The sequence below is a fragment of the Scyliorhinus torazame genome, chromosome 3 (assembly GCF_047496885.1).
Source record: "Scyliorhinus torazame isolate Kashiwa2021f chromosome 3, sScyTor2.1, whole genome shotgun sequence".
NCBI lineage: Eukaryota > Metazoa > Chordata > Chondrichthyes > Carcharhiniformes > Scyliorhinidae > Scyliorhinus > Scyliorhinus torazame.
This window is the reverse complement of record NC_092709.1, coordinates 284,809,497-284,829,345: the sequence shown is the minus strand read 5'-3', so window position 1 is coordinate 284,829,345 and position 19,849 is coordinate 284,809,497. Positions and strand designations below refer to the sequence as shown.

The 19,849-nt window shown below is 43.4% G+C and overlaps 1 protein-coding gene across 13 annotated transcripts in view; it reads left to right on the top strand.

Annotated features, from left to right (window-relative positions):
- nedd4l (NEDD4 like E3 ubiquitin protein ligase) overlaps positions 1-19,849 on the top strand; it is a 635,409-nt gene that overhangs the window by 482,286 nt on the left and 133,274 nt on the right. For all 13 annotated transcript variants that reach the window (XR_011940295.1, XR_011940294.1, XR_011940293.1 and 10 more), the window contains 4 exons: positions 1,357-1,517; positions 2,757-2,880; positions 10,785-10,964; positions 14,345-14,416. Coding sequence is in view for 7 of the 13 variants with exons in the window: in XM_072497353.1 (XP_072353454.1) it covers positions 1,357-1,517; positions 2,757-2,880; positions 10,785-10,964; positions 14,345-14,416 (537 nt within the window). In the remaining 6 variants the exon portion in view is untranslated. The remainder of the gene's footprint in view (positions 1-1,356; positions 1,518-2,756; positions 2,881-10,784; positions 10,965-14,344; positions 14,417-19,849) is intronic.

Sequence of the window (19,849 nt, the reverse complement as noted above, 5' to 3'; positions counted from 1 at the left end):
AAGTATGCAATACCTGTTATCAGAAATGGATAGTGATTTAACAGAGCAGGAAGTATGCTTTTCTCCACACACACCCATCAGCAACACAATGATGATTATTCATTGGTCACAGTTTAAGGTACCAGGAGGGCATGCCCAATCTTTGTATTTGGGGATGGCTGGTTAACAGTTCCTACATACTCCAGGAGGGTGAGAGGACAAACTAAGGTGGGGAGCCAAGGTCTGCATAAAGTTATTATTAAAAATAGATGAGGGTAATCATAAGTAATGCTTGCATTTCAATAACCTAAAGTACTTGGGAGAAAGTAATGATGGAATAAGGCAAGCTTTCCACTGTTTTGACCATCTGGGGGAGATGCAGATAAACCCATGGGAGAATCGGAAACAAGGGCGTTTTATCTTATAATTAGAGCTGAGTCATTTCAATAAAAGGGAGTGGTCCTCATTTGGAAGTTCCCATTCACCATCCTGACGTGGAAATATATCGCCGTTCCTTCACTGTCACTGGGTCAAAATCCTGGAACTTGTAAATGCAAATTATCTGTACTGTCACAAGTAGGCTCACATTAACACTGAAATAATGTTACTGTGAAAAGCCCCTAGTCGCCACACTCCGGCAACTGTTCGGGTACAGAGAGGAAGAATTCAGAATTCTCAGCTGGTATGGGAATTGAACCCTTGTTCTGCATCGCAAACCAGCTGTCTAGCCCACTGACCTAAACCAACTTTCTCCCCAAGAGCTCTGTGGGTGTAACAACATCACGTGGACTGCAGCAATTCAAGAAGGCAGCTCACCACCACCGATGGGCAAGAAATATTGGCATAGCCAGTGATGCCCACATCCCTTGAATGAATAAAAAAATTGTTATGGTCAATTTAAATTTTGAGGCTTGGTTAATAGATCATTAGATCAATGGAGCAATGGCAGGTAAATTAATTGAAGTACAGATCAACAAAGACCAAATAGAATGGTGGTACTATTCCTGTTCCCATGTTCACATTGTGTTGAGAGTGGGCAATGGTACAATAAATCTTGATTTCAAAAGAATAGATGTAGGTCTGATGAGTGGCATGTAGGATTCTCTATTTGAGGGAGAGAGTACATTTCAGAGGAGCAGTGGGGTATGATCTCACAGAATTGTACAGCACAAAAACAGGATATTCAATTCAGCAGGTCAGTGACAAAGTTCATGCTCTTCACATGCCTCCTTCCCAACTTGCATCATCCCACTCATCAGAATATTCTTCTATTCCTGTCTCTCTGATGTGCTTATCCAACCTCTTAAATTCTAAGAGCTTAAGAAAGAAACCAACAGGTTCATTAATAGTTCTTTGTTTTTTTTCAATGCCATTAAGCGCGCCTGGGATATGGTTGACCCTAACGATTCAGGAACGCAACGTGAGCAACAGCTGCCACCGCTCCCACCTGGCTGGGAAGAGAAGACTGACAACCTGGGCCGGACGTACTACGTGAATCACAACAATAGAACTACACAGTGGCAGCGACCAAGTCTAGTGTAAGTTGTCTCACAGATCTATGTTTTAGCTTGCATTGTTGCTGAAAATTATTGTCTAATAGTATTTGGCCCATGGTCTTCAGTCCATTGAAGCAACAATGGCCTTTATTTTGTGGTCAACAGAGAAAAAACAGCACTCATTTCACCTCCGTTTTTGTGGAATTCTGTGCAGAGGCTTGCTCTAACTCTATGGTGTTGTGGCAGGGAATAAACTCTGAGGCCGTCAACCAATCAGACTGAAGAATTCTCTCTGTGACAAGCAGAGTGTGCTGGAATCTGCAACGAAAGCTTGAATTGAAAATGGGAAACTGACCCTCGCGGGTGCTAAGAAACTAAGATTGGAAACCAAAACTCCTGATTGAAACCATATGAAAGGAGACAGAGTCACCAGAACTCAGGAGATTATGATTCCAATGCAGTATAATAATAATAATCTTTATTGTCACAAGTAGGCTTACATTAACACTGAAATGAAGTTACTGTGAAAATCCCCTAGTCGCCATACTACCTGTGGGAGAATTCAGAATGCCCAATTCACCTAACAGCACATCTTTTGGGACTTGTGGGAGGAAACTGGAGCACCCGGAAGAAACCCAAGCAGACACGGGGAGAACGCGCAGACTCTGTACAGACAGTGACCCAAGCTTGGAATCGAACCTGGGACCCTGGCGCTGTGAAGCAACAGTGCTAACACTGTGCTGTTGTGCCGCCCGGATTGGCATGCTGAAGAAGACCGGCTAGATCCAGAAGCTGGGAATAAGCAACAGTATAATTGCTGCAGTTGTTTCTGTTACTTGTAGATAACATTGGTGGATCAACACCATCCAGCCTGTCCTAAGCAGAGTTGAGGAGGTTCTGCAGATAGTATCACTTGTGGTGAAGACTATGCCCATGGAACTTAAACAGGTTGTGGATTGGATGAAATTCTCAAAGAAGAGGAGGTGAAATAGTTTTTAATGAAGACAAGAATTTGTGACTGAAGACAAGAATTAATGATCTCCCCCTCCCCCGTCTGGCAGTGGCTTCCGATTTCCGCATTTTATACACACGTGCAGACACCAATAGTTACTATCTGACTTACCCCGTTGTAACAATGAGCGCTGATAGCCTCACCATTATTATCTACTCAAAATTTGAACTGTTATTTCATGGGATGTGAGCCTTCCTGAGAAGGTCAGCAGTATTGCCCATCACTGGTTGCCTTTAAGATAAGAATAACTTATTTCAAATGTTTTGTAGAGATGTGGAAAATGAGTCAGATACCAACATTCGGCAGATCCAGCAAGAAGCTCACAGAGTATTTCGATCTCGTCGACACATTAGTGAAGATTTGGAAACCACAGATAACCGCGACAGTGGGGATGTAAGTTTTTTTTATACAATGTTTCACACTTTCCTGCGCAATCAATGCATCCTAATATTGACTGCAACCAGTTCTTCACAAGGCTTGTGACAAATCTATTGGAATTCTTTGAAGATGTAACTAGTAGAGTTGACCAGGGATGTGGTTTATTTAGACTTTAAGAAGGCTTTCGACAAGGTCTCACATAGCAGATTAATATGTAAAGTTAAAGCACATGGGATTGCAGGTAGTGTCTTAAGATGGATAGAAAGCTGGTTAACAGACAGGGGGCAAAAGTTGGAATAAATGGGTCTTTTTCCGATTGGCAAGCAGTGACTAGTGGGGTACCTGTACTAGGACTGCAACTGTTCACATTATAAATATTGATTTGAATGAGGAAACTAAATGTAGTATGCCAAATTTGCAGATGATACAAAGTTGGGTGGGAGGGTGAACTGTGAGGAGGATGCAGAGGTTCTTCAGTATTTGGACAGGCTGAGGAAGTGGGCATATGCATGGCGGATGTAGTATAACCTGGATAAATGTGAAGTTATCCACTTTGGTAGCAAAAATAGGAAGGCAGATTATTATTTGAATGGGTGTAAATTGTGAGAGGTGGATTCTCAGCGAGACCTTGGTGTCATCGTGCATCAGCTGCTGAACGTTAGCGCGCAGGTAGCGCAGGCAATAAAGAAGGCAGATGGTATGTTGGCCTTCATAACGAGAGGATTTGAGTACAGGAGTAGGGATGTTTTACTACACTTGTATAGGGCATTGGTGAGACCACACCTGGAGTATTGTGTGCAGTTTTGGTGTCCTTATCTGAGAAAGGATGTTCTTGCTATGGAGGGAGTGCAGCAAAGATTTACCAGGCTGATTCCTGGGATGGAGGGATTGTCATATGAGGAGAGGTTAAAATCGGTTAGGATTATATTCATTGGAGTTTAGAAGAGTGAGAGAGGATCTCATAGAAACTTATAAAATTCTAACCGGGTTAGACAGGGTAGATTTAGAAAGAATATTCCCGATGGTGGGGTCGTCCAGAACTAAGGGTCATAGTTTGAGGATAAGGGGTAAACCTTTTAGGATTGAGGTGAGGAAAAATTTCTTCACTCTGAGAGTGGTGGATTAGTGGAATTGACTACCACAGAAAGTAGTTGAGGTGAAAACATTGTGTAAATTCAAGAAGGAATTACACATAGCTCTTGGGGCTTAAGGAGTCAAGGGATATGAGGGAAGGTGGGATAAGGGTATTGGATGCGATGATCAAAATGAATGGCAAGCAGACTCGAAGGACCAAATGGCCACCTCCTGCTACTATTTTCTATGTACCCTTCTATTTATATAGTATCAGTCAAAGATAATTCAGGCAGGGCATATACTGCCCAAGTAGAATATCTAATAACTTTCAAACTAAATTTAATGAAAACAAGAAGAAAATTGATTGTGCAAGATCAATCGTTGAAATAATTTTTAATGAAGTTTACTTTTTTTCTCAATGGCCTAAAAGTAAATACTGGTTCAGACACCAAATTAATACTGTTGTCTAACCGTTATTTAGATGCGCCCATTATAATTACTTATGTTCCAGTTGAACTTTATAATATGCGGTCATTTATATATTTTGTAAAACTGTGATGAGACTCGTCGGAATTAGAACAAAGAACAAAACAAAGAACAAAGAAATGTACAGCACAGGAACGGGCCCTTCGGCCCTCCAAGCCCGTGCCGACCATGCTGCCCGACTAAACTACAATCTTCTACACTTCCTGGGTCCGTATCCCTCTATTCCCATCCTATTCATGTATTTGTCAAGATGCCCCTTAAATGTCACTATCGTCCCTGCTTCCACCACCTCCTCCGGTAGCGAGTTCCAGGCACCCACTACCCTCTGCGTAAAAAACTTGCCTCGTACATCTACTCTAAACCTTGCCCCTCTCACCTTAAACCTATGCCCCTGAGTAATTGACCCCTCTACACTGGGGAAAAGCCTCTGACTATCCACTCTGTCTATGCCCCTCATAATTTTGTAGACCTCTATCAGGTCTCCCCTCAACCTCCTTCGTTCCAGTGAGAACAAACCGAGTTTATTCAACCGCTCCTCATAGCTAATGCCCTCCATACCAGGCAACATTCTGGTAAATCTCTTCTGCACCCGCTCTAAAGCCTCCACATCCTTCTGGTAGTGTGGAGACCAGAATTGAACACTATACTCCAAGTGTGGCCTAACTAAGGTTCTATACAGCTGCAACATGACTTGCCAATTCTTATACTCAATGCCCCGGCCAATGAAGGCAAGCATGCCGTATGCCTTCTTGACTACCTTCTCCACCTGTGTTGCCCCTTTCAATGACCTGTGGACCTGTACTCCTAGATCTCTTTGACTTTCAATACTCTTGAGGGTTCTACCATTCACTGTATATTCCCTACCTGCATTAGACCTTCCAAAATGCATTACCTCACATTTGTCCGGATTAAACTCCATCTGCCATCTCTCCGCCCAAGTCTCCAAACAATCTAAATCCTGCTGTATCCTCTGACAGTCCTCATCGCTATCCGCAATTCCACCAACCTTTGTGTCGTCTGCAAACTTACTAATCAGACCAGTTACATTTTCCTCCAAATCATTTATATATACTACAAAGAGCAAAGGTCCCAGCACTGATCCCTGTGGAACACCACTGGTCACAGCCCTCCAATTAGAAAAGCATCCTTCCATTGCTACTCTCTGCCTTCTATGACATAGCCAGTTCTGTATCCACCTTGCCAGCTCACCCCTGATCCCGTGTGACTTCACCTTTTGCACTAGTCTACCATGAGGGACCTTGTCAAAGGCCTTACTGAAGTCCATATAGACAACATCCACTGCCCTACCTGCATCAATCATCTTAGTGACCTCCTCGAAAAACTCTATCAAGTTAGTGAGACACGACCTCCCTTTCACAAAACCATGCTGCCTCTCACTAATACGTCCATTTGCTTCCAAATGGGAGTAGATCCTGTCTCGAAGAATTCTCTCCAGTAATTTCCCTACCACTGAAGTAAGGCTCACCGGCCTGTAGTTCCCTGGATTATCCTTGCTACCCTTCTTAAACAGAGGAACAACATTGGCTATTCTCCAGTCCTCCGGGACATCCCCTGAAGACAGTGAGGATCCAAAGATTTCTGTCAAGGCCTCAGCAATTTCCTCTCCAGCCTCCTTCAGTATTCTGGGGTAGATCCCATCAGGCCCTGGGGACTTATCTACCTTAATATTTTTTGAGACACCCAACACCTCGTCTTTTTGGATCTCAATGTGACCCAGGCTATCTACACACCATTCTCCAGACTCAACATCTACCAATTTCTTCTCTTTGGTGAATACTGATGCAAAGTATTCATTTAGTACCTCGCCCATTTCCTCTGGCTCCACACATAGATTCCCTTGCCTATCCTTCAGTGGGCCAACCCTTTCCCTGGCTACCCTCTTGCTTTTTATGTACGTGTAAAAAGCCTTGGGATTTTCCTTAACCCTATTTGCCAATGACTTTTCGTGACCCCTTCTAGCCCTCCTGACTCCTTGCTTAAGTTCCTTCCTACTTTCCTTATATTCCAAGCAGGCTTCGTCTGTTCCCAGCCTTTTAGCCCTGACAAATGCCTCCTCTTTCTTTTTGACGAGGCCTACAATATCTCTCGTTATCCAAGGTTCCCGAAAGTTGCCGTATTTATCCTTCTTCCTCACAGGAACATGCCGGTCCTGAATTCCTTTCAACTGACACTTGAAAGCCTCCCACATGTCAGATGTTGATTTGCCCTCAAACATCCGCCCCCAATCTATGTTCTTCAGTTCCTGCCTAATATTGTTATAATTAGCCTTCCCCCAATTTATCCTAGGACCACTCTTATCCTTGTCCACCAGTACTTTAAAACTTAGTGAATTGTGGTCACTGTTACCGAAATGCTCCCCTACTGAAACATCTACCACCTGGCCGGGCTCATTCCCCAATACCAGGTCCAGTACCGCCCCTTCCCTAGTTGGACTGTCTACATATTGTTTTAAGAAGCCCTCCTGGATGCTCCTTACAAACTCCACCCCGTCTAAGCCCCTGGCACTAAGTGAGTCCCAGTCAATATTGGGGAAGTTGAAGTCTCCCATCACCACAACCCTGTTGTTTTTACTCTTTTCCAAAATCTGTCTACCTATCTGCTCCTCTATCTCCTGCTGGCTGTTGGGAGGCCTCTAGTAAACCCCCAACATTGTGACTGCACCCTTCTTATTCCTGATCTCTACCCATATAGCCTCACTGCCCTCTGAGGTGTCCTCCCGCAGTACAGCTGTGATATTCTCCCGAACCAGTAGCGCAACTCCGCCTCCCCTTTTACCTCCCCCTCTATCCCGCCTGAAACATCTAAATCCTGGAACGTTTAGCTGCCAATCCTGCCCTTCCCTCAACCAGGTCTCTGTAATGGCAACAACATCATAGTTCCAAGTAGTAATCCAAGCTCTAAGTTCATCTGCCTTACCCGTAATACTTCTTGCATTAAAACATATGCACTTCAGGCCACCAGACCCGCTGTGTTCAGCAACTTCTCCCTGTCTGCTCTGCCTCAGAGCCCCACTGTCCCTATTCCCTAGTTCTCCCTCAATGCTCTCACCTTCTGACCTATTGCTCCCGTGCCCAACCCCCTGCCATACTAGTTTAAACCCTCCCGTGTGACACTAGCAAACCTCGCGGCCAGGATATTTATGCCTCTCCGGTTTAGATGCAACCCGTCCTTCTTATATAGGTCACACCTGCCCCGGAAGAGCTCCCAGTGGTCCAGATAACGGAAACTCTCCCTCCTACACCAGCAGTTTAGCCACGTGTTTAGCTTTAGGTTGTGAATCAAACGAGGGCTTTTACGTTTGAGGTAAATATAAGTGTTAAATCTTTTGACCTTCCTCTGATAATAACCAGTCCCTGGTAGAACTCAACACAGATGGGTTCGTGGATATGTATAAGGGAATGTTAAAATTGGCATGTTTAGCAACATTTTGTATAGCAACCACATTGTCCCCATGCAAACATTGTAGGAAGTCTGTTTCTAACCCACTCAACATAATCATCAACATTGTAGCAAGTGCATGAGCAATGTGGAAACAATAAAGCTGCCCTACCAGAAGGAAAGAAATAGAATGAGAAACTTTCTTTCATCTAGAACCTTCATGGATTGATACCATCACATATGGCTTTACAACCAATGAAGTGTAGTCCCTGCTCTATTGTAGAAAACACAGCAACCGAGGTCCCACAAACATATTATAATCTGATGATTTGCAGTTAATAGATAAATGTTGGCTCGGACCTGGGAGAACACCGCTGGCCATGCTAAAGTACTGCCTTGCCTTTTTTATATTCACCTGAGAGAAAAGACTGGATTGCAGCTTAACATCTTAACTGAAGGATGGTATCCCAAGCAGGGCGACACTCCGTCAGCATTGCACTTCAGCACCCACTTGGATTATGTGCTCAAGTCCTGGAGTTGTGAGGAAATTTACAAGAGGTTGATTTTTTTTCTGTGAGATAAATGTATCAATGTGGGCAAATAGGGTTTGAGGACTTGGGAGATTAATGGAATGTTGGAGATGGGAGTAATTTGTAATGACTTTGGTGTAATGACAATTTTGAAAAGAAAGGAACAGTGCCCGATGAAGCAGAATCATTTGCAATATTATTGCATGTAGCACCCCACAATTGTCTGAATCATGGCACCCACTCAACCAGTTTCCATGTCTGTGGCAGAACTGAATTCCAGAGGTAAAATGAGGCTGACTACCCTTCACATCAAGGCAGCATTTGACCAAGTGTGGCACCCAGAAGGTCTAACAAAACTGAAGTCAATGGGAATCGGGGGACAGCTCACTACCGGATAGAGCCACACGTTTTTTTTATTTATGGGATGTAGGAGTCGCTAGCTGTGCCAGCATTTATTGGCCATCCCTGAGGGCATTTAAGAGTCAGCCACATTGCTGTAGGCCTGGAGTCACATGTAGACCAGACCAGGTAAGGATGGTAGGTTTCATTCCCTAAAGGACATTAGTGAACCAGATGTTTTTTTAACGACAATCACCATTGGTCATCATTGGACTTTTATTTTGAATTCAAATTCCATCATCTGCCCTGGTGAGATTTGAACCCAGGTCTCCAGAACATTACTCTGGGTCTCTGGATTACTCGTCCAGTGACAATACCACTACTCCATTCCCTCCCGTTAGCACAAAGGAAGATTGTTGTGGTTGTTGGAGGCTCTTCATGTCAGCCTCTGGACATCACTGCAGGAGGACCTCAGGACCCTGTCCTCGGCCCACCATCCTTCAGCTTCTTCATCACTGATCCTCCCTCTAACATAAGGTCAGAAATGGGGATGTTTGCTGATGATTGCACAGTGTTCAGTATCATTCACGATACTTCAGATACTGAAGTAGTCTGTATACAGATTCAGCAAAACATTCAGACTTGAGCAGATAAGTGGCAAGTAACATTCATGCTCCACCAGTTCTCGGTACTGGCTCTTTACAATGAGAGAATCTAATGTCCCCCTGACATTCACGGGCATTGCCATTGCTGAGTGCAGCTCTAATAACACTCCAAGCTCAACACCATCCAGGAGAAAGCAGTCCGCTTGATCAGTCCCCCATCCACTAGATTAAACATTCAATTCACCACCGATGCACAGTGGAAACAGTGTGTACCTTTTACTAGATGCACTGCAGCAGCTCGCCATGTTTCTTTTGACAGCATCTTTCAAACCCGCGATCTCTACCACGAAGAGGACACAGGTGCATGGGAGCTCCACTGCTTGCAAGTCCCCCTCTGAGAGCACACCATCCTGACTTGAGACTATTACAGTCCCTTCACAGTCATTGTGGTAACAGCACTATTGGTATAAATATGCCAGATCATAGAATTTACAGTGCAAAAGGAGGCCGTTCAGCCCATTGAGTCTGCACCAGCCCTTGGAAAGAGCACCCCGCTTAAGCCCATGCCTCCACCCTATTCCAGTAACTCAACCTAACCTTTTTAGACACTTAAGGGCAATTTATCATGGCCAATCCACCTAACCTGCACGTCTTTGGACCGTGGGAAGAAACCGGAGCACCCGGAGGAAACCCACGCACACACTGGGAGAACGTGCAGACTCCACACAGACAGTGACCCAAGCCGGGAATCGAACCTGGGACCCTGGAGCTGTGAAGCAACTGTGCTAACCACTGTGCTACCGTGCAGCCCGATGGACAGCAACAGATCAAGAAGGCAACCAATTCGGGATGAGAAACAAATCCTGGCCTTGCCAGTGATGCTCATGCCCCATGAGGAAATACTAAAAAAATGTAGTTGTTATCTATTAAAGTTGACATCTGGTTTGAGAAAGTGCTCACAAGCTTAGGGGAGCAATATTTGACACAGTTCTAGAAAAATACCATGATCATAACTAAAAGCATGACATCCAGATATCCTTTGATGCCTCTTTAGGTTCCCGCTAGAAACTATTATACGCTACTCAGGCTGTAATATGTTATCAGATTCTTCTCCTCTCCAGCTCTCCTGAATTCTGGAGGTCACCATACCTCTGTTCAACTTTTGCCAGCTCAGCTTAGTTTAAATTAGGAACTAAGTGGGGATCAAACTACACATGCTCATTGCATTGCTTGAAATGATTGTGTTTTAAAGCTGGGTGGCAGTCTGTTACCATAATGACTTGATACATGTGGCTGGAAAATATTGCACAGATTGCACTTGTTTGAGAAATACTAACAATGTGCAGATATGTATTTTCTATCAACTCACTGCAGTTTTTCTTTAAAACCTATGTGCTCAGGCACACATTTGGTTATCTAAGAAAGTCATTTAGCAAATGTAGATTATTGGCATAGAAAAATGGTATTGATTTGTTTTGCTGTGCAGCCATGGGAACCTATTTCTGAAGAATTGATTCTCGACGGTGATCAACTTTTCCAACCATTACCGCCACCTACCACTCCACCAGGCGTATCTGAGAGCAGTCCACCAGATCTCTCCGATGAACTAAATAGAAGATTACAGGTTGCTGCAGAGTTAAACGGGGAACAGATTGGTCCACCCCCTGTGAGTACGACTACTTCAATAGCAGTGCCTTAATCTACCATAATCTTGTATGTCACCAGATTATTTACTTCCATGTTTTTATTTTATGGTATTATTTATTGAACTGCCCAGTTTCCAAATAAAATTTTCCCTTGGTGTGCCACAGAGATCAGTGCTGGGACCGCAACACTACAATTTATACAAATGATTTGGATGAAGGGTCTGATGCTATGCTTGCTAAATTTGCTGAGGACAGAAAAATAGGTGGAAGAGTAAGTTGCGGAGAGGGAAAGAGGAGGATGCAAAAAGTCATAGCGATGTGACATGATTAGGAAGAGATCTGGCAAATAGAATATAATGTGGAAAAATGTGAGGCCCATTTTGGCAGGATGAATAAAAATTGATCTAAATGGTGAGAGATTGCAGAGCTCTGAGATGCAGAAGGCTGCAGGAATCACAAAAGGTTAGGATCCAGGTGCAGCAAATAATTAGTAAAGCTAATAGAATATTATATTTTATTGCAAGGAGAAATGAATACAAGAGTAGGGCGATTATGCTTCTATTATACAGGGCATTGGTGAGACCACATCTGGAGTACTGTGTACAGTGTTGGTCTCCTTAGTTGAGGAAAGCTGTAAATGCATTAGAAGCAGTCCAGAGGTGGTTTACTAGATTAGTAACTGGAAGGTTGTCTTATGGGGAAAGGCTGGGCAAGCTAAGCTTGCATCCACTAGGGTTTAAAAGAGTAAGAGGTGACATAATTGACACACATAACATCTTGTCAGAGTGGATGTGCAGTGGATGTTTCCTCTTTGAGGGAGAATCTAGAACTAGGAGCTACTGGTTAAAAATAAGGGATTGCCCATATAAGACAGATGAAGAAACATTTTTTCTCGTGTTGTGAGACTTTCAAACTCTCTTCCTCAAAAGTTGGTTGAGGCAGATTCCTTTCATATCTTCTAAGGCAGAAATGGATAGACTCCTGACAAGTAGGGGTATGCAAGATTGAGAAGTTGAGGTTAAAATAAGATCAGCCAGGTTAAAATAAGATTGGCTTGCAGATCAAAGATCTGAGGGGGTTTAAACCCAACTGACTGTTTTTCTCTCTCCTGGAATTAACAGGTCCTGCTTCGTCTACCTGAGCCAACAGATACATTGACCAGCTGAGTTTTAAATCAGTGTTTTCTTTTCACTGCTTCTGTCTGGATTGCTCTCTAGCTTCCAGACAGGGTCTCACTTCTGGGGGGGGCTTCCAGGCAGGGGTCTCTCTCCTGGCGAGGGCGAGTCTCTTTATTCAGTGGGTCTGTGTGTGTGTCTCTTTATTTAGGAAGCACTGTGGTGGCGATGGGGAGGGGGGTGGAGATCAGGTCACCCCCCCCACCGTACTAGGGAGTGGGTGGGGGAGGGGCTTAAATTGTGTTATGGGGGAGGAGGGGCCCAGCCCACTCAAAATTCCCCAATAAATAGTGATTCCCTAGGGAATCCCTTGTAATCCTCACTCTACAAAAATTTGCATGGCTAAGGATTGGGAATTGCTTCCTGATTTGCGGTCACAGCAGGAGCGCCAATCAGGTGCAATTCAGCTCCGGCAGGAGAACATAGCCTCCCAAATGAAGAATACTGCCCACTGTCTCCTTTGACCAGAGCGCTGCCTTGGAAATGTAAAGTGGGCTGGTGCATTTCTTTAGAATTTGTTTTTCTACATTCAACGGGCATTTATTCCTCATTAGGCCGAGTGGCTTAATTCTGCTCCTATGTCTTATAGTCTTAAAAGTAAGGAGGTCTCTGTTGGTTTCTGAAGATTAGAAATTGCTCTTGTATGAGTCATGACTAGTCAGGCATGTCAGGGTAAAGTCTTCCTTCATTTAAGAAAAAACTAATAATTTTGCAAAGTAGCCTGGTTGATATAGATATATAATTCCCCTTCTGGCCTATCCGACAAGCTATGAAACTTTTAACACTGATCAGGCTTGTGTCACCATTTTTAAGTAACCAGACTCCAGTTTAAAATTGCACATTCAGGTAAGCAAGGAACCACGTGAGGGGTGAATGTAAAGATCAAACTCCAGAGTTTCGCAGAAATAACTCCTATGGTGTTATCTACCAAATGTAGTCAGGACAGTTCAGTAAGAATAGTTATTTCTTGCATTCTGATTCTTCTTCCTCAGAATTAGTTCTCTTCCTTGAATTGGTACCTAATTCTAGCCAGCCTCAAGTGTTCTTTCCAAATAACAGTTCTCAGAGAAAAGTCTTAGCTGTCAGCCTTCCTGCACTAACTCGTGAAATGAAAGGATGCATCTTGTCAAGTGATAGTAAATTAACTGCCAGGTGATACTGACTGCATCACGAAGAATTAACTTTGTATTCAAAATCATATATTGAGAGTCACTTTGGAATAGCCTACACCTGTTCCAGTAGTGTGGCAGATGATGGTTTTTTCCCTAATTTTATTCCTTTCTCAGAGTTACAAAGCCAATGTGTCGAGTGCACTGGGTGCATCTTAATTCATCCCCTTGCTTGCTCCAAAAACCAATTCAAATTAAATCCAATTCATGCTCCCCACAAAAGGCATACCTAGACCCAAACTGACAAAAGCTGGCTTTACACCTGTTCTCACACTTGATCCTATGCTTGATCTTGGCTGGGAAGCTGGACAGCATGCTCAAGAATCGATGGTAAATAACTTGAGTAATTTTGAGTTCGCTTCCCATCTATCTTAATAGTTTACGCTTTAAACTTTCTTGTAAGACCTTCCTTTAGAAACTGTTTAATCCCTTGTACTAGCATTTTCTCGATCGAATGTTCAGAATAAAGATCCTGAACATAGCTTGGATTTACTTCAAGAAATGTTGCACTTACGTTTTTGTTGCAGCTTTTGAAAGATGAAGTGGTTAGGCTGCTGGAAAATAGTTCATAATTGTTTTCTTAATTCTAAGCGAATGACTTGGATTGTGTGGTATTTTCACGTGTTACTACTCAAAACCTTGCTTCAGTAGCAGGAACTAGTTTTATGCCAACAAAATTTACATCTGTGTTCGTCCAAAGGTAACATTAATGAATTGTTCTAATCTACTTTTTATCAGAAGGTTCTTAATAGGTCATCAGCAGCAAGGGTGTACTGAAGAGAATGAAAAAGAACAGACAATTTCAGTTTTTCTTTATTTCTTGATGGAAACCTCAGATACGTAATGGTCACACACAGAGCATCCTGCGTGCTCCTCCTTTTGATTTTTTGGCTGCACACTTGGAAGTTAGTGCAATGAAACAAAATGCAGCAGGGGGAAAACGTGGTGTCAGTTGTATGAAGATACTGACAGTATGAGTTAGTTTCCAGTGAACCAATATTGTTCATCAAAAAAAAAACAGCCTTCATAAAATTAACATTCTGTTCTGCTTCTCAGGCTGAATCACTTGCAAGGATACGTTCCTGTAGTGTGACAGATGGTGTTGGAGATCATCCTCAAACATCAATGGTAAATAATTTAAGTAACTTCTAGTTTACTTCCTATCTGTCTAAGTAGTTTACTCTTTGAGACTTTATTGCAAGGCCTTGCTTTGGAAACTGTTTAACCCCCGATACTAGTATTCCTTCTTCAGAACACATAAGATTCGCGACAAGGCGTGGAAGAGTTGTAAACGTTCCTGTGTTTAAAACTTTAGTTTTCCTCCTAAAAATAATTGTTGCACTTGAGTCGATGTAATTCTGCGAAACTCTGAACTGTTGGCTTTCTAGAAACAAGTGAAGATGTGGAACAAAGGAAGAATGGCTAGACAGAGAGACCATTCTGGGATAAATGGGTAGATAAAAAATAGAACACTGATTAGTTAGTAGATGCAACAAATGTAGTTTGATGGAAACCTCTGGGCTTCAGGATTGCGGAAAATTTGCAAAGGAAAAGATGAATACAGCATTGTAACCAGGTAATAAACTGTAGAAAAAAAAGTAAAGTGCAGGAAAAAACAATGGATATTTTAAGTGGGGAGAAGAAGAGCAAGTACGTATACAAATGTATTTTTGAGATGGTTCCTACGTTGGAACATGAAAAGTGTAAATCGCAGCATATTCCATTCTGTAAGCAGAACAGATGTTCTACGAGCAGAGGCCCTGCATTAACCAACAGGAAAATATAAGTGTCCTTAAAATGAGACTGACTCACTGAAATTGAGAATCTGTCACGGTCAGATCTTGAGGTGGAGTTGTCAGTCAAGAATCTAGTCTGCACTGCATTTTCCACATCTAAAATATTGGATATGACTTTCCATTTTCGGTCATTACCATGACGTGGGATCAAATGCAGTGTCAACACCACAGCATATTGGGAGTAGCAACCTTACATCGAATTTTGCTGGGGTGTCAGGGTGTAAAACTGTTTGTTGGTAAGTGAAATTAGCAAGAGACAAGGTGGAACTCTTTTGTTGCCATGCAACATCTTGCTTTATGCATGCAGAACTGAATGCAATTTACCATCATAAGTGAGGAGGATATATTCATTTTAAATGCATAAAAGTGAGGACAGACTCACCTGAGTAGCAAATGAACATGGTATGGGTCGTGAGGGCCGATTTGGTAAAAGTGGGTAGCTGGAAAAAAAGTTTGAAAAAGCCTGCTTTACCCTCAAGAATTAGGAAGGAGCACAAAATGCCCAATTAGGCCTTTTGTGGTGTTTTGGGCAGATGCACTTGCTGATGCTCAGAGCCAGTTTGTAAAATTGATGTGGCTGCCGCGTTGGCTTGTGGGACAGTTCGTGCCACAGTAGATGAGAAACCTGATGTAGAATAGACATTTGCAATGTGTCTAATTGGGACAATGGGCTTTGTTGTTGGGGAGCAGAAAATGACTCAAGTTCTTGCTATGAGGCAGTTTATGCCATTTGTCGTGCGCAGAAATGCTAGGGAGAATCTTGCCAAATACTCAAATGACAATAATGTCCTGTAAAATACCGAAAATCAAGCCAATCTTTATATTTTGACAAACTAAATCATCTGTGAATTCTGGACACTCAGATTTATTAGTTTCATACTGAATTATTCATACTTTTAACCATGGTGCCAAAAAATTGTTTCCTTAATTGTTCAAAAGCAAAACATACATAACAATAAGACCATACGATATAGAAACCGAATTCGGCTATTCGGCACTTCGAGTCTGCTCCATCATTCAATCATGGCTGATATGTTTCTGTTTCTCATTCCCATTCTCCTGCTTTCTCCCTGTAACCCCATATCCTCTTATTAATCAAGAACCTAATTATCTCTGTCTTAAGCACACTCAGCCTCCACAACCTTCTGCGTCAATGAGTTCTACGGATTCACCACTCTCTGTTTTAAAGGATCATCACTTCAGTCTGAGGCTGTGCCATCGGGTTGTAGTTTCTTCTACTGTGGAAACATCTTCTCCACGCCTATTTTATCTAGGCCTCTCAGTCTTCTGTAAATTTCAATGAGATCCCCCTCATCCTTCTAAACTCCATTGAGTACAGACCCAGAATCTTCAACCGCTCCTCATATGACAAGTCTTTCATTCCGTGGATCATTCTTGTGAACCTCCTCTGGACCCTCTCCAAGGCAAGCACATCCTTCCTTAGATACGGGGCACAAAACTGCTCATATTATTCCAAATGGGATCTGACCGGAGCCTTATACAGCATCAGCAGTACATCCCTGCTCTTGTATTCCAGCCATCTCAAAATTAATGCCTAACATTGCATTTACCTTCAGAACTGCCAACTGAACCTTCATGTTGTCCTTAAGAGAATCCTGAACGAGAACTCCTTAGTCCCTTTGTGCTTCAGATACCCGAAGCCTTTCCCCATTTAGAAAATAGTCTCTGCCTCTATTCTTCCTACCAAAGTGCATAACTTCACACTTTTCCACATGGTATTCCATCTGCCACTTTTTACCCACTCTCCTAGTCTCTCCAAGTCCTTCTGCAACCTCCCTGCTTCCTCAACACTATCTGTCCCTCTACATATCATTGTATTATCTGCAAATCTAGCAATAATGCCCTCCTTTCCTTCTTCCAGATCGTTCATGTACATAATTCATAGTTGCGATCCCAACACTGACCCCCTATGGAACACTACGAGTCACCGGCTTCCATCTGAAATAGACCGTTAATCCTCACTCTCGGCCTTCTGCCAGTCATCCAATCCTCCATCCGTGCCAGTATCTTGCCCCTAACACCATGGGCTCTTATCTTATTTAGCAGCCACCTTAAAGGCCTTCTGGAAATCCAAATAGATCACCTCCACTGGCTGTCCTTTGTTACCACCTCAAAGAATTCTAACAGTTTTGTTAGGCATGAGCTCCCCTTGACGAAGCCGTGCAGACAAGTTCTATTTTATCATGCACTTCAGAGTACTCCGCAATGGCATCCATAATAATGGACTCTTAAGATCTCACCAATGTCCGAAGTCAGGCTAACCAGCCTATAATTTCCATCCCTTCTTAAACAGGTGTGTTACATTAGCCATTTTCCAGGCCTCTGGGACCTTCTCTACCTCCAGCGATGGCTGAAAGATCATCACCAATGCCTCCACAATTTCCTCAGCTATCTTCTTCAGAACCCTGGGGTGTAGTCCATCCAGTCCGGGTGATTTATCCACCTTCAGACCTTTCAGCTTCCCCTGCACCTTCTCCTTAATGATGGCCACAATATTCACCTCCGGCATGCTACTGGTGTCTTCCACTATGAAGACTGATGTAAGGTACCTGTTCAGTTCCTTTGCCATTTCTTTGATGCCCATTACTACTTCTCCAGCCTCATTTTCCATTGTTCCAATGTCCATTCTTGCCTCTCTCTTACCTTTTATATAATTGGAAAAAAAACTCTTTCAATCTTTTTTTTTGTGTGTATTTTATTACAAACATGTATCAAATCAGGTTACAGCAAATAACCACCCCGGGAAATATACTTCCCAGCAATCAACTATACAGTCTGTCCAGATTTTTCCCCTTTTTCGCCCTTCAAACACGGTCACAAACATCTCCCACCTTTTCTCAAACTCCCCTGCAGAGCCCCTTAACTCATACTTTATCTTCTCTAACCATCGGAAGTCATACTGGTCACCCAAGCAAGCCGCTACCCCAGGTGGCGATGCCGACCGCCACTCCAGCAAAATTTGGTGCCATGCAATCAGAGAGGCCACGACATCAGCCTTCCTTCTCTCCATGAGCTCCAGCTTCTCTGAAACCCCAAATATTACCGCCAAAGGGGTCCGTATCCACCTCCTCCTCCACTATCCTGGCAAAGACCACGAACACTCCCGCCCAGAATCTTCCCAATTTTTCGCAACCCCAAAACATGTGCACGTGCGCTGGCCTTCGCCCACACCGCTCACACTCATCTGCTACCCCCTGCAATCTTCTTTTATATTACTAGCTAGCTTACACTCGTATTTTATCATCTTCCCCTTATTGTTTTTTCGTTGTCCTCTGTTTGCTTTTAAAGACTTTCCAATCCTCCTGACTTCCCACAAATTCTCAACGTTTTGTACGCATTTTCTTTTGCTTTTATGCGGTCCTTGACTTCTCTCATCAGCCATGGTTGCCTCTTTCTCCCCTTCGCATGTTTCCTCTTCCCTGGGATGAATTTCTGTTGTGTCTCCCAAATAATCCCCCAAAACCCCTGCCTTTGCTGTTCCGCCATCTTCCCTGCTACGTTCCCCTTCCAATCGACTCTGACCAGCTTCTCCCTCATGTCTTTGTCGTTACCTTTATTCAGTTGTAAAACCGTTACAGCTGATTCCAGCTCCTCCCTCTCAATCTGCAGGATAAATTCTATCATATTGTGGTCACTGCCCCCGAAAGAGTTCCTTCACCTTAAGTTCCCTAATCAAGTCTGCCTCATTACACATCAACAAATGTAGAATTGCCTATTCCCTAGTGGGTTCTACCACAAGCTGCTCCAAAATACCATCTCACAGACATTCCACAAATTCCTTTTCTTGGGACCCTTGAGATTCTTCAACTCTACCCACACAGATTCTACACCTTCCAACCCTATATCGCTTCTTGCTATCAATTTCATTTCATTTCTTAGCAACAAGACAACCCCGCCCCCTCTGCCATCTGTCTGTCCTTTCGATAGGCTCCATATCCATAGATATTTAGATCCCAGCCCTGTTCCCCTTGCAGTCCAGTCTCTGTGATCCCCACAACATCGTACCCACCAATTTCAACACCCTCAGTCATGCCTTGAAATCTCTCTTCCCCCCCCCCCCCCCAAGTATTTAGTTTAAAGTCCTATCTTCAGTCCTAGTTATGCAATTTGCCAGGGTTCCAGTCCCAGCATGATGATTCAGGTGAATTCATACCAACGGGGCAGCTCCCTCCATGCCCAGTACTAGTGCGAATTCCCCACAAACTCAAACCCATTTCTCCCACACCAACCTTTGAGCCACACATTTACTTCTTTAACCTTATTGACCCAGTGTCAATTAGCTCGTGGCTCAGGTAGTAATCCGGAGATTATTACCTTTTTGGTTCTGCTTTTTAATTTAGTCCCTAGCTGCTCATATTCCTTCAGCAGAACCTCTATCCTTGTTCTACCTGTGTCATTCAGACCTATGTGGACCACAACAACTGGATCTTTCCCCTCCCACTCCAAGTTCCTCGGCAGCCCAGAGGTGATGATTTAACCTGAGGGTCATCACACCTCAGGCAAGGGGCAATGTTGAGAAGACAGGCCTCCATGAATAACCTCAGCCGGTATGGGAATTGAACCATGCTGCTGGCCTTGATCTGCATCACAAAACAACCGTCTAGCCAACTGAACTTAACCGGCCCCTGTCCAGATGAGATATCCCAAACCCGAGCACTAGGTAAGCAACACGACCTTCGGGACTCTCAATCCTGGACACCGAGAACAGTGTGCCCTGATGTGTTGGGTACTCTGCTACACAGAC